The sequence below is a fragment of the Phaethon lepturus genome, unplaced genomic scaffold, assembly GCF_000687285.1.
Source record: "Phaethon lepturus isolate BGI_N335 unplaced genomic scaffold, ASM68728v1 scaffold4331, whole genome shotgun sequence".
NCBI classification, from domain to species: Eukaryota; Metazoa; Chordata; class Aves; order Phaethontiformes; family Phaethontidae; genus Phaethon; species Phaethon lepturus.
In genome coordinates, this window is record NW_010518308.1 from 93,198 (window position 1) to 106,216 (window position 13,019).

The 13,019-nt window shown below is 35.9% G+C and overlaps 1 protein-coding gene across 1 annotated transcript in view; it reads right to left on the reverse strand.

Moving 5' to 3' along the window:
• Positions 1-9,145, reverse strand: part of ATP9B (ATPase, class II, type 9B) — a gene marked incomplete at its 5' end in the record, with an annotated part of 98,068 nt that extends 88,923 nt beyond the window's left edge. Inside the window, 2 exons of the mRNA XM_010296671.1 lie at positions 1,602-1,682; positions 9,051-9,145. Of these exons, the coding sequence (XP_010294973.1) occupies positions 1,602-1,682; positions 9,051-9,145 (176 nt within the window). The remainder of the gene's footprint in view (positions 1-1,601; positions 1,683-9,050) is intronic.
• Between the last annotated feature and the right edge of the window lie 3,874 nt (positions 9,146-13,019).

Below are 13,019 nucleotides of genomic sequence, written 5' to 3' on the forward strand. Positions count from 1 at the left end.
GCATCACTAAGCACACTAGTTTTTTTTACTTTAACATAAAATAGAAATTAGCTGCAAAAACTGATTTAGTACAAGAAGCAAGGGCTCACAGCCTAAGTAGAAAGATAAATAAGTAAACAAGTGTCCTAAAACAACATTCACTATGCAGAAGGTACACAGTCAACAACAACAAAAATCTTCTAAAAATATCTGTAGTGTGATTCACTGTGAGCCAAACCTGAGGGCACTTCCCTCAGATGCATGCACATACAACTTCAATTTAAACTGCCCTACCTACTGAAGCAGTCAAAACAACACATATATAAACCTGAAAGCACAAAATGCATCACGGTTATTTACACATATCAGGGATGCTTGAATCATACAGCTCTTATTACATGTACTAACAGAACCCACAACAGGAAGCAACTGTTTAGTGATGATTTCCCAATGTCTCAATTACACGTACCAGAGTTGTTAAAAAGGCTCTGAGGAGTTTCATTTATATTTAGATAGGTATACACTTAGCCATTGGGACAGGAGTAACACGAATTTTACAGCTGTTAATAGAAGTTTCGTTTGGACAATTGGTCAATACAAGGTTTAAGTAAACATTGTTGCTTACAGCTTTAGAAGGTGTGGGCAAATGACATTTACTTTGTAGGCAACATGAACTATATAACTAGTATAAATTGGTCTTCGAGAGCCAACAACTGCAATATCTCATTCATCAGTGTACTTAGAATTGTGAACTGGAATTCCAATTACTGAACAAAATCTATTACCAATTTGAGTCACTTGGGTAAAAGACCCTTTTCTCTACCTCCACAGCAGTTAATTCTCTCAAATTATTTTAGAAACAAACTATCAAGAGGAATGAGTCTACTAACACTGAGTTTGGTTAAAATAAACAAAACAATCACTGTATCTGCTAATATAATGCTACAAATCTGTAGCGATTTAAAAAAAATAAATTACTACCTATGAGGACACCCTGCTTTAAAGGGTTAACTTTAGCAGGCCATGTTTTGAAAATAACAGGGGAAAAAAAGTCACATAAATTATTGCATTGTTGTTATCATATTCAGTTTTAAATATAATTATATCTGGAAGAAAGATTTAATAAGGACCCCGTAAGTAGCTTTTAGTTTTATTTTACTTTTTGAGATACCTGAACTTTGGAAGTACTAGCCTTCCCTTGAACAGAAATGCTGTTAAACAGGACACATTTTTATTGTACATAAACTAGCAGTTGCATCGTCTTAAGCTCCTGAATATATTCAACTTGCCACTTTCTGACTTATATGAACAATACATTAGATGCATGGAAACAAACAATATATCCTAGTATACAAATGGTTTCATATAAAAAGATCATAGTGATGTCAACAAATACCCAATTCTCGGATTCTGCTTTTTTTCAGATATTCTTTTTGTATTAACTTTCTGCAATACATATTTATCAGGATCCTTTTTATATGAAGTATTGCCACGGCAGGAACACAGAAAAAATACTGCTGTAAAGCTAAAGAAAGATCTGATACAACTTTGACACTAAGTATAGGTTTCACTTACATTGAGAAATGGAAGAGAGTAGAACCATATTTACATACACTACTTACCCGTGTGAAGGTACCCTCAAAACTGTGAATATCCAGCTGTGGCTTCTGAGCGTAAACGTAAGCATTGATTGAAAAGAGATCCTGTAAAACAGATTAATGTACTTACTATAATTTTAAGTTTAAATTTAATCACATATTTTGAGGAACCTTTTAGGGATAAAGATTCCAGTTTATGACCCCCGCCATCCCACCCCAGTTAAGTTCATGAAATTTTTACCCAACTGAGAAACATGCATTTTTTTCAGTTCATTTATAACATGAGTTTGAAAATTTATCTACTTGATTTTCTCTTAACAGTCCCATTTTGATTTATAATCCTAAAATACTTCCCATATAGTGGGTTTTTGTTTTGTTTTTAATGAAACTGGAAACAAAATACTTTTCCAGCAACGACAAAGCCAACTGAATACAAGAGGAAACAAGGAAATCGATTCAAGTTCTCTTAAATGCTCAAGCACATCTGCAGCCAACCCATGAGAAAAATCTCATCAGCTTTAAGAAAGCCTGGATACATCAACAGGATTACTCAAATGCTTCAAGTCAGGGATACGCCAAACTAGTCTGATAAAACTGGATCTAATATACATGGTACTACTACTCATGACAGCAAACTCATGAACATTCCTACCCTAAAACTACGAAGAGACTCTTAGATACTACAGTAGCAGGCTGTAAGTAGATGGCAGTATGGTATAAACAGGGGAAGGAAAAAAAAAAAGTCTGATGATTTTTGGATCTTAAGAGCTGTCCCTAGATACCCAGGGAGGATCACCTTGAAATTATGAAGCAATTTTTTCATCGGGTAATGGTTCTGAAACATCCACCTCCCACAGTAAGAATACTGCAGACTAATTGTTAAAAACCTGATACCAAGGACTTTCTCCTCATCAGAAAAGCAAACCTTTTGGTGCTTTTTAGATGGTCAGGACCAACAGCAGCTAAGAGATTTCAACACTAGTAGACCACTCGTGCATGGATCCACAACCCAATTTCTATCCTGCAGAGAGGCAGACACTTGATACTAAATCATAGCTGATCTGAGAATCATAGCCTCTGATGAAATGCAGGAGCGTCTGCCATCTCAACGTATGTAGTGCCTAACTATCTGGGTTATGTCCATCCTTTATTACTGGATGAATCCTGCAAAAGGCTACTCATACACCATTCTCTGGGGAGTAGATTACATGGCTACAATACCCTGTTCATGCTAGCTACAAAGTGCTGTCTTCAGAATTGGAATTAGTTTTACAGCCTCTTTCATGTACGTATAACCACACCTCGGCTCAAATATAGCTATTTTTAAAAGCGTGCCATTATTTATTATACACAAAATTATGAACAAATAACTACCTTTGAATACTACATAATTTGAACATTACAAAAATCAAAGGTGCAATTGTCCACCTGTGTTAATGTCTTGAAATCTGACACATTTGTATCCTTATGTTGCTCCAATAAAATGGCTACAGATTTTTTAATTTTTCACTTTTGCAGGCAAAAATGGTGTTTTTAAGATCTATTGTACATTTATCAAACATGTTTGACTTTAGTTTAAAAATCTGTAGCTCTCTAAATAATGCATTTGTATTTCTATTTATATTCTGCAGACCAGAATCTCTTACTTCATACCTTGCAAACACACACAGATTTTGTATTTCATACGCTTTTTAAAACATGAATCAAATCTGAACATTAACTCTCACAAGTTATCTTTATCTTAAACCATTAGGCATTTATTGTAGTCTTTCACACGAAGTTCATTCATTGCATCCTTGTTCTTGCAACCTACTTTCATCAGGTTCACGAGAAATAATTAATATGAAACTAATACACATGTGGTGTCCTATATCTTCATCATTCACTTCTTTCCGATCTGTTATCACCTACAATTTAGCTAATCCAGGCTATTATGTACTTTATTATGCAAAGAAAAATAAAGAGTCTCTCAGCAGTGGATAGCACAGCAGAAAACTAATACCACACACATATACACAATAAAAACTGCTAGTGAAATGCGTCAACCAAGAACTTCTCTCTTTTCAAAGAATGCCTTAGTGGGAAGCAACATTAGAATAAAAGGAAGCAGAAACATTCACCTTTTTAAGTACATTGGCATTTGTACGGTAATATATTTTCCTGATTTCTAATCTTATTTTCTTCTACTGTGATGTTCTCCTTTGTTACATTTTAAATGTAAAAACTTTACCGCATTCCTTTGGTGTCTTCTCCTTTCATGTTTTAGTTCTCCTTTGTATTTCTGATTTAACACCTAAACTTTCATGTGTTCCTTTTTTTCTTTTTTGAATTTCAATTCTGAAACAAACTCACTTATCCTTCTGAAAAACTGAGATCTGCATATTCCATACACGTTTGTGGCATTACTCTGGAATGCCATAAATTACGACCAGCAAAGTATTCCAGAAATGCGTGTTTTTTCCTACTAAAAAACATAAGAAAAACCTATGCTCAGAGATAAATCCAGGGCATTTCATTCCTGAGTAGTAGAAAGAAAAGACACACAACCATATTACATGTGCTCAGTAGGTTTCTGAAGTATTTATGACGTATGGTTTAGTGGTGCTGGACTGATGGTTGGACTTGATGATCTTAAAAGTCTTTTTCAACCTTAATGATCCTGTGATTTCTGTGATTTCTTCATTATTAGTGTAAAGAAAAGGAGTAACCACTTTTTTTCTGTGGTCCAATGCCCTGTACTCCAAATAGCTGTCATTCTCAGGCCAATAAAATACAGTAGCTGAAGTTTTAGAATACAAAGGAAAGAAAGAGAAATCCAAAGAGTGATACAGTTACAGAAGACACATTACACATGAACTGCATTCAACAATAAAGGTTACTAGAAAAGTATGAAGACGTTCCTTCAACTACTGCTGCTTTCCCGGTAGTAGAAGCTGTGCATTTCTCATCTCAGTATCTTGAAAGAATTTATGGTGGTGAATTTAACAAGGAGACATCAAGATTTGTAAACAACACTAGATGTAAATATAACTTCTGCTCACTGAGCAAGAAAAATTTACCTGGTTAAGTTATGTCATTGCTTTCCCCTATATAAAAACAGGGAGAAGGGAAATTACCTTAAACAAAAGATTTAATTATTTAAAAAAAAAGACAACTCCTTTTTATTAATGACTTAACTAATGAGGGGCTCAATCTTTGTAAAATTCAGCTTCAGTAAAGAATTATTTTCATACTATAAGCACTAAGCTGCTGGTTAGGTGAAGCCAAATAGTTCTACTGATATGTTCAATGGAAACAGTATTCTACAATTCTGAAATTACACTGCTTTTAGGAGACAGTGAGGGCAAATGACCTCTGTCACTTTCTTACTCAAGGCAAAAAAAACACTCAGATAGGAGGACTCTAACAGGTCTAGATTAAAGAAACTATATGGAAGACTTGAATCTCAAGCAATAAAAATTAAATTACTTTTATACAACAGTAGATGAGATTTTTTAAAAAAACTGATATGCATTTAATTATCTCATACTTGAAAATAATAATTCCGAAGAATGCATTTCATCTTTCTACGCTGAAAGTCAGAAAATGACTTGATGATGGTACAATAATGAAAAAGTTCTCTTTTGCATTTCACTGTTTAAAAATCTCTGTAAAGTTATCAATAACATAGAAAAAACTCCTCTATTAGGTCAAGGGCAACATTTGTTCACCTTACTTAAAGATCATTAAAATACATTCTTAATCATAACATGTAGTTCATTACAAATAAAATTGCCTTTGGTTCAATAAAACTAATTAAATGTAAATGGTATTGTTTACTGCTGTATGGATCTTGTGATATAAATCAGCAAGTCACCATTTATTGAAAATTACAGTGACCTCATTGCTGTTAATAAATTTAGTTGATCACACAAGCTAGAGGAGAATGTCTCAGAACACGTGCTATCGCCAGAAGAACTGCCCCACCTATAACTACGAAACTGCAAGAAACCTAATCTAGGTGTAACAATATTTGCTGCTCAGCCATCATTAAATGACATGTTGAAAATTTAATTCTCTGATCGTATTAAGTGCTTTCGAAAGACAACAAAATCTGTACCAGTTGCCTTGGTGGTGTCATCTGTTCTTTTAAGAAAAGCTCTGAAGGTCTGCAGGTGTGTTTATTCTGGGTGTCACTGGGGGTAGGGTTACAGTGCTGCTCTGTTGACACGACTGACAGCTCATGCTACCACAAGATACTCACCGCTTTCACATCAGATAACTAAAGAAATCAAAACGTGACAATTATGGAGAGTACATTCTGTCAAACACGTGATCAAATTGTTTGTAGTCTATTTTATGCCCAACTTGCACATGTTCTCTTCAATTATTTAAAATATATTTTCATATGTAAATATGAACTGTAAGCCTCAGCTTTGAAAACGTGCTGCAAAGCACATGGAGAAGACACTGTTAACAGATGAACAGTCCCTTTATGCGTGGAGTGTCCCTGGACGCCAGGAACAGCACTACTGCGATGAGCAACTGCTACTTCGGACACAAAGTTAGCTGAAACTATTGGATCCATTCCAGCAAACATCCAGAACATCAGCCCAGGGACAGCAAGGGCAAAAGAGCTTCTGTGAGCAGCCCCCCTGCAGCTGACTGCCGGTTCATCACAAACACACACAAAACTAACCTCGGAAACCCACCCCACTTCTGTAGCCTGTACCCACCTGGCCCCCGCCCCAAACATGAGCCTTTCAGCAGCCTTTTTGAGCAGAAGGAAGGATCGTTGCCCGATTCACCTAACATTTTGTAGAGGAAAGAAACCAAAGTGGATCCCAGACTGGACGACAAAGCTCAGTCCTTTGCCAGACTGCTTCATACCCGCCAAAATTTCCGCAAAAGTGATTTTAAGCCTATCAAAAAGCATATGCCCCTATGACACACTACACAGGTTAGCAAGGTAATCGCTGTAACAGTACAAAAAATTTGTCCCCATCTTTCTTATAGGCCCCCTTTAAGTACTGCCATAAGGTCTCCCTGGAACCTCCTCCAGGCTGAACAACCCCAACTCTCTCAGCCTTTCCGCACAGGAGAGGTGTTCCATCCCTTTGATCATTTTTCTGGCCCTCCTCTCGACCCACTCCAACAGGTCCGTGTCTTTCCTGTGCTGAGGGCTCCAGAGCTCGACACAGGACTTCAGCTGGGGTCTCACCAGGATTGAGTAGAGGGGCAGAGTCATGTCCCTCAACCTGCTGTCCACAGTGCTTTTGATGCAGCCCAGGATACCGTTGGCCGCCTGGGCTGCGAGCACACATTGCCGGCTCATGTCCAGCTTTTTGGCCGCCAGTGCCCTCAAGTCCTTCTCAGCAGGGCTGCTCTCAATCCCTTTATCCTCCAGCCTGTACCAATACTGGGCATTGCCCCGACCCAGGTGCAGTATCTTGCACTTGGCCTTGTTGGACCGCATGAGGTTCACATAGGCCCATTCCTCAAGCTTGTGGCCCACTCCTTGAGCTCAGCTAGCATGGCTAACCACTAATAACTGCATGCTCAAAAGAACCACCACCCGAAGCAAACCTTCACTTCTGCAGGAAGTTGAGGCCGCATGTCCTACCATTCAACAAATGCAGACTCCCCAACTTCAACCACGTCTGATTTATTTTCCACTGTAAACAACTACAATACAAACATTTACTTCTTTCAAATCAAATGCACAGGTTTAATGATAATTTTATACTATCTCCATAGATGCTTAACAATTTATTTGTCAAGTCTATTGATAACTGATTCTTTTTTGAAGTTTTTAAACAAGAAACATAATATAAAAGTTACAGCACAGTTCCCTGCTCTACCAGGTCTATTTCTTCCTAGCAAGGAGGGAAAAACTTCAGACATGGATTTGGAGCTAAAAAAAAAAAGTAGTAAAACAAGTAGAACTATTTTTTTCTTTTCTTTTCCAAAGGAATGTAGAGAAACCTCTGCATTGTAATTTACTCCTGACTTCATCAGCCTCAGAACACCAAAATTATAACCCGCAAACAGAGCTCAAAAGAGACAGTGCTCTTCACAAAGAGTTATATTTTCTGAGTGCAGTCAATGACGCCTCAAAAGAAGAGAGAAATAAAAAAAAAAGGGGCTAAGTTGGACACAGTTGTAACTATCTGAAAAGCACTAATTAATTAAAAATATCAAAGCAAGATAGAAAATTGACTGGATTTTAGTCAAATGCATGCATCTGTCTCAAATGTGGACATGACTTTTTTTAATGAGAAAACAAGATAGGCCAATGATTAAATGGTAAAAACCTACAGGAGAAGCATTATTACAAACACTAAATTCAACTGCAAGTTACAGGAAGTCTGTTCTTGCACCAAAACTCCCATCTTGGAGCCTGACTTGACATCTCTGGCATGACCACCCACATTCCATCCCTTGTTCCCAATCCTCTAAATTCAAACCTAGCTATTTTTTCCTCCTCCTGTCACACGTGAAACCAAGTAGCCAGAGCACTATGAACATAGGAAAAAATGTCTCCCTTTTACTAATTTCAGTATGGCAGCAACTCTAATTCTGGAAGAATAACTCCAGAACTATCTACCAGATCTTAGCAGGAATCTAACACTTTTTCTATTGAGATGGCATATAAACAGTTCTCTTAGGGTATGTTGGCCTTTAATAAAACACCTAAAGGATTTAGAGTTAAAACACCAGAAATTCCGTACAAGTAAATTTCCACCAGATTGTAACTTGAGTATGTTTTCAGAGGAAGTATTTTAATACCAAGCCAACTCTCCTGTAAAATAGCAAGCTTCCCCAGTACAAGGGATGCAATTTAGGTTCTTATTAAGAAACATTTATACAATTCTACATACTTTTTTGTAGATACATGTCTATTTTGAATATATACATATACACATGTCCTTTTTCATGATTTTAAGAGTTACCTGTGACACGACACATACATACTCAAAAAATACACACATTCAGGCAACTCTTAGGGAGCCCTCCTTGCAAGAACTTGCACATTGCACCTAGTCAGAACAGAAAGCATCTTGACGACAAAAAGCACTTTACCTTCCAAGAGCAGACTGGTGTTTGCCAAGCTTACAAGTTCGTGATTAAAGCAACAGTTCCTGGGGCAACAATGACTTACACTTGCAGTATAACACTTGGTTGAAAACACTACAACTGTGAGATGCTTCTGCAGAATACGGATCTCAGCAGGAACCACAATGAGAACCACTACATTGAAAGCTAGAAATCCAGTTCTGTCTCAGTTTCTTTTCAATGTAAAAACAGGAATATTTGAGTAACCCACTTCTCATTTCGCATTCAGTGGAATATCTATCTCCTATTTATTGCAAAAAATAAGACTGTGGTAACAAATTTTTTCCAATACTTACAATAACTGTAACAATCTTTTAGGTAAGAAGTATGTATGCATACGTGGAAGATACCTTAAAAGCAAACAGATAAAATGCTTACCCCCAAAGCTGGCAATCTTTGTGTGCAGCTGACAGCAACCTTCAGTTTCCAGTCTGTTTCTCCATCTAGCTGGTCAGTTCGGATGAAACACGAACCTTGAAGTTAGAGAGACAGCAAGCTAGGTCTTTGATCTCAAAAATTCAGTTTGGGTCAAAAAAATTAGAAGTGTGAAACTAAAGCCATTTACAACCATTTTTAAATAAATGTGCTACATTTAAAAGGATTCATATTTTGGAACGGCTGTGTGCTTTCTTCCAGGAATGCTGCAGATACCACACGCTAGCACAATTTTTCTGATAAAATTAGTAACATGCCTGTTTATGAAATGGAGGGGGTCCTATTTTACAGGTTTCTTAATAGTTTCTAAACAGCTTTCCAAATGTTATCACCAAGAGATAAAACTTCACTGGCTGAAGTTGAAACAGTTTGTTGAGGTTTTTTGGGTTGTGTTTGTGTGTGGGGTTTTTTTGTTTGCTTCTTTTTTTGTTTGTTTGTTTTTGTTTGGTTTTTTGTTTGTTTGTTTGTTTTAGAATTGCATCACTTGCACAATTCCAACACAACAGAATAATGAACTGATGCCTGTGATTTTTGTCTCTTTTTCTGGTATGACATCACAAACTTCCACTGCTTATAGTCTCTTGTCTTCTCTGAAAAAAATTTTTTAAAATATGTCCTTAACATTGATACCATTCAAAACAATATGGGTCCCAGGGTATTATACTTAAAAGTAGTAAATTTTGAATAATCTGTAATTGTCATGAATCCAAGGCTAAAGAAACATGTCAACATATGCACAGTACTTAAGATACAGGGGAAGCTCAAGATACTGACTGATATACACTGAAGACTAGTATTCAAAAACCAGAAAATTGAGACCAGTGCAGAGCCTCCTCCCGCCCCAATAACTACTTTGATGGATATCACCACATCTGGAGTATTACATAGATTACTAATGTAAGATTCAAAGACAACTACATACGAACATTGCAAATCCATTGAAAACATATAGCGTTAGCTACAATTTCCATCTAGTTTGAAGCTTTTAAAAAAGATAGTAAAATTTTAGTAATACTCTTCACAATTGCTACTCTATAGAAACATTAAATACTTCTGAAGTAATAATTACAACTTCCATTATGTTACAGCCTAACAGCTACATATATTATTGTTACTGTGTGCTACGGGTCTGAAATAAAAATAGATTTTTCTAGTTATCTGTAAATTTTAAACAATGTGTATAGACATACATGCATATGAACCCATAATTCCTTCTATATTTCAATCAATCCAATGAAAACTAACAAAGTAGTTTCATCACTTGAAGTGATATGGTAGCAATTAAATTGAAGGAAACACTGGCAAAGGAGTTTATCCAGGTTTGAGTCTTCTTACACAGACAAGATGACAGTGTGCTAGAAGTTTTGAATCTAATAGGCAATACATCAGGAGAGGGTACCTACCAGTGAACACAACATTAAGAGATTCTTTTACAGGACATGTGGACCCTGACGTAAGTAAAATCTAACAGAACTCAATGTTTTATTCATCGAGGCCTGTAAATTAAGCAGTTCAATGAGATAGCTGTCTGAAAGAACATGCTTGAAAGAGAAGCCACCTGAAATTATATCTGACTAGAAGGTAGCATTTTTACACAAATCATGAAAGAAGCTTACAAGCCTTCAGGTAACAGCTGTATTTCTATTAAGTTCATAGTAAGTAAACAAATCTTTAAATGTGAATATAAACAGCTCTCAGAACACATTATCACAACTAAATTTTACCCAAAGCTCAGAGATGCAAGCTGCCAAGTTGTATCTAAAGTTCTTGAAAAGCTGATTTTAAATTCTTGACAGGGTTCTTTAATACTATGAAGCCGTTTTTGAAGAGTCCAGTGACATGCACTGCATTATAATTAAGGATGAGGTACCTAGGAACACCTAGAAATACACAGTTTCACCGCACTTTCTATCCATGGCATAGATGAACCTACTTTCCATCATACTTTTCCTGTACAAGACATTTCATGGTTCTCTTTACCCTTCCTGTCAATGGTTGCTCTCTTCCATCAATTTCATTTAGAATTATACTATAGATCAATGCAGTTCAAGACCAGCATGGCTCCTGTGAATGGTTGACTGCACATATATTCATTTAATAGAGCTCACACTATGACATGTATTGGCCAGCTGCATTTCCTCTCCACTTCAGCAGTTAATTTCATCAATAACTTATCTCATAGCCTGTTTCCCTTTTATCCAGAAAAAGGGACTGCTTTCTGCCAAGTCAGCTTTCAGTAGTGATCACAACAGCAAAACTGAAACAATACAATCCTCTTCTCTACCTCAAATACTGCAGCAGATTTGACTAAGTAATTTTAATTATACTATGAGATACTGATTTTAAACTTGGTTTAACTAAGCTATAAACATTATATTATTTAATCTCTCATATAAACATGTGAGATTAAACATGTAATTAGAAACAATGTATAAAAACAACCACCCTCTAACCAAGCTCTTGGACCTGTAAAAACCAAAATATTCCCTACTGTGTATTGCATAGAAGTCATGTGTACTTTACCTTTGCAAGGTATTTGAGTCAGCAGTACGTAAAACTTTTAAAAATGGAGCAGTTACAATAGGTATTTTTTCAGAAAAGTTTGATTTTTAGATATGTGAAAATATTGCCCCCTCCCTGGCAATCACAAAATTGGAAAAAAAACCAAAAGACAACCAAAAAAAACAAACCCCAAAATGTATTAAAAAATTGTATTATGTACTTTACAGAATGCTTTAGGTCAGTGTTAAAAATCTCAGACATTTCTAACCTGAATATGACTTACCAGGAAAAAACATCTATACAAATGTGAGGAATTGCTATTTCCTATGAATTCAGTGACAACTCTTGAACCTGACCATTATTTTGCATCACCCAAAGGATCAAAATTTTTTATGTTCTGTGCTGCTTAAAGGAAAAGTCATTAAGTATTTTAAATATTTACCAACCAAAGCATAGCTGTCTACAAAAAAAACTGAACGTAAGAAATTTTCATAAGGCTACATATAAAGGAGAACGAATAAAATTAAACTTTTTACTTTATACAGTAGGGCACTCAGATGCTCATTTCCCACAACAATACACAGTCATTCAAGATTAGTGGACAAAGTTGAACATTGTGGACATGCCTGACTTATTTCTCTTTACAGTGAAAACTTTGGAATGATCTGAATTAGAATTTAAGGTTGATTTAAGGAAATTGCACTGGGTTTAATAATTTATCAAAAAATGTGCAAATTTCATGTGAGCACATTTAAACTAATTTACAAGTATGTAATATTCATTTAGCCTAATCAGTTGAAGACACAAAGGCATAAATCAATGTAGAGCATGTCTGCGCAAGGTGCTGACCAAGTGCAACTACACTGATTTTTAAAACCATTTCAGTTGAAATTTGTGAAGCTTGTATTCTTAGGAAAGTCCTAGGACTACAATTCTATTTTTTGTGTTTTAGCAAAAGCTCAACTACTTGAGGCCTGTCCGGAATTTACCCTAAGATTATTTTTCCATGTAAAAGCAGGACCTGCAATACAAAGGATGAAAACCATTTTAAGAACATGAAGTAACTATGTAACTTTAAAATATAAGGATACATGGCTAATTATTAACAGATTTCTTGTTTATGGTTATTCAAGATACTTTGGGAAAAAAGTCTTTGTTTAAAAACTATTTTGTGTGTTAATAGAATATTGAATAAAAGTAACACTTATTTCAGTAGCTTTTACAGTCTTTTGAAATAGAGATACAAAAGCCCATCTATGAGGGCACTAATTTAGAGCCATGATATGCCTGGCCTACATTTGTCAGGTAAAGGTACTGTGCTGAATACAGAGTAAGCAGGAAGAATCCTACTTACTCAATGCATGCTGGACTTTAGGCTTTATTCAGAACATATATATATATATTTTTTAT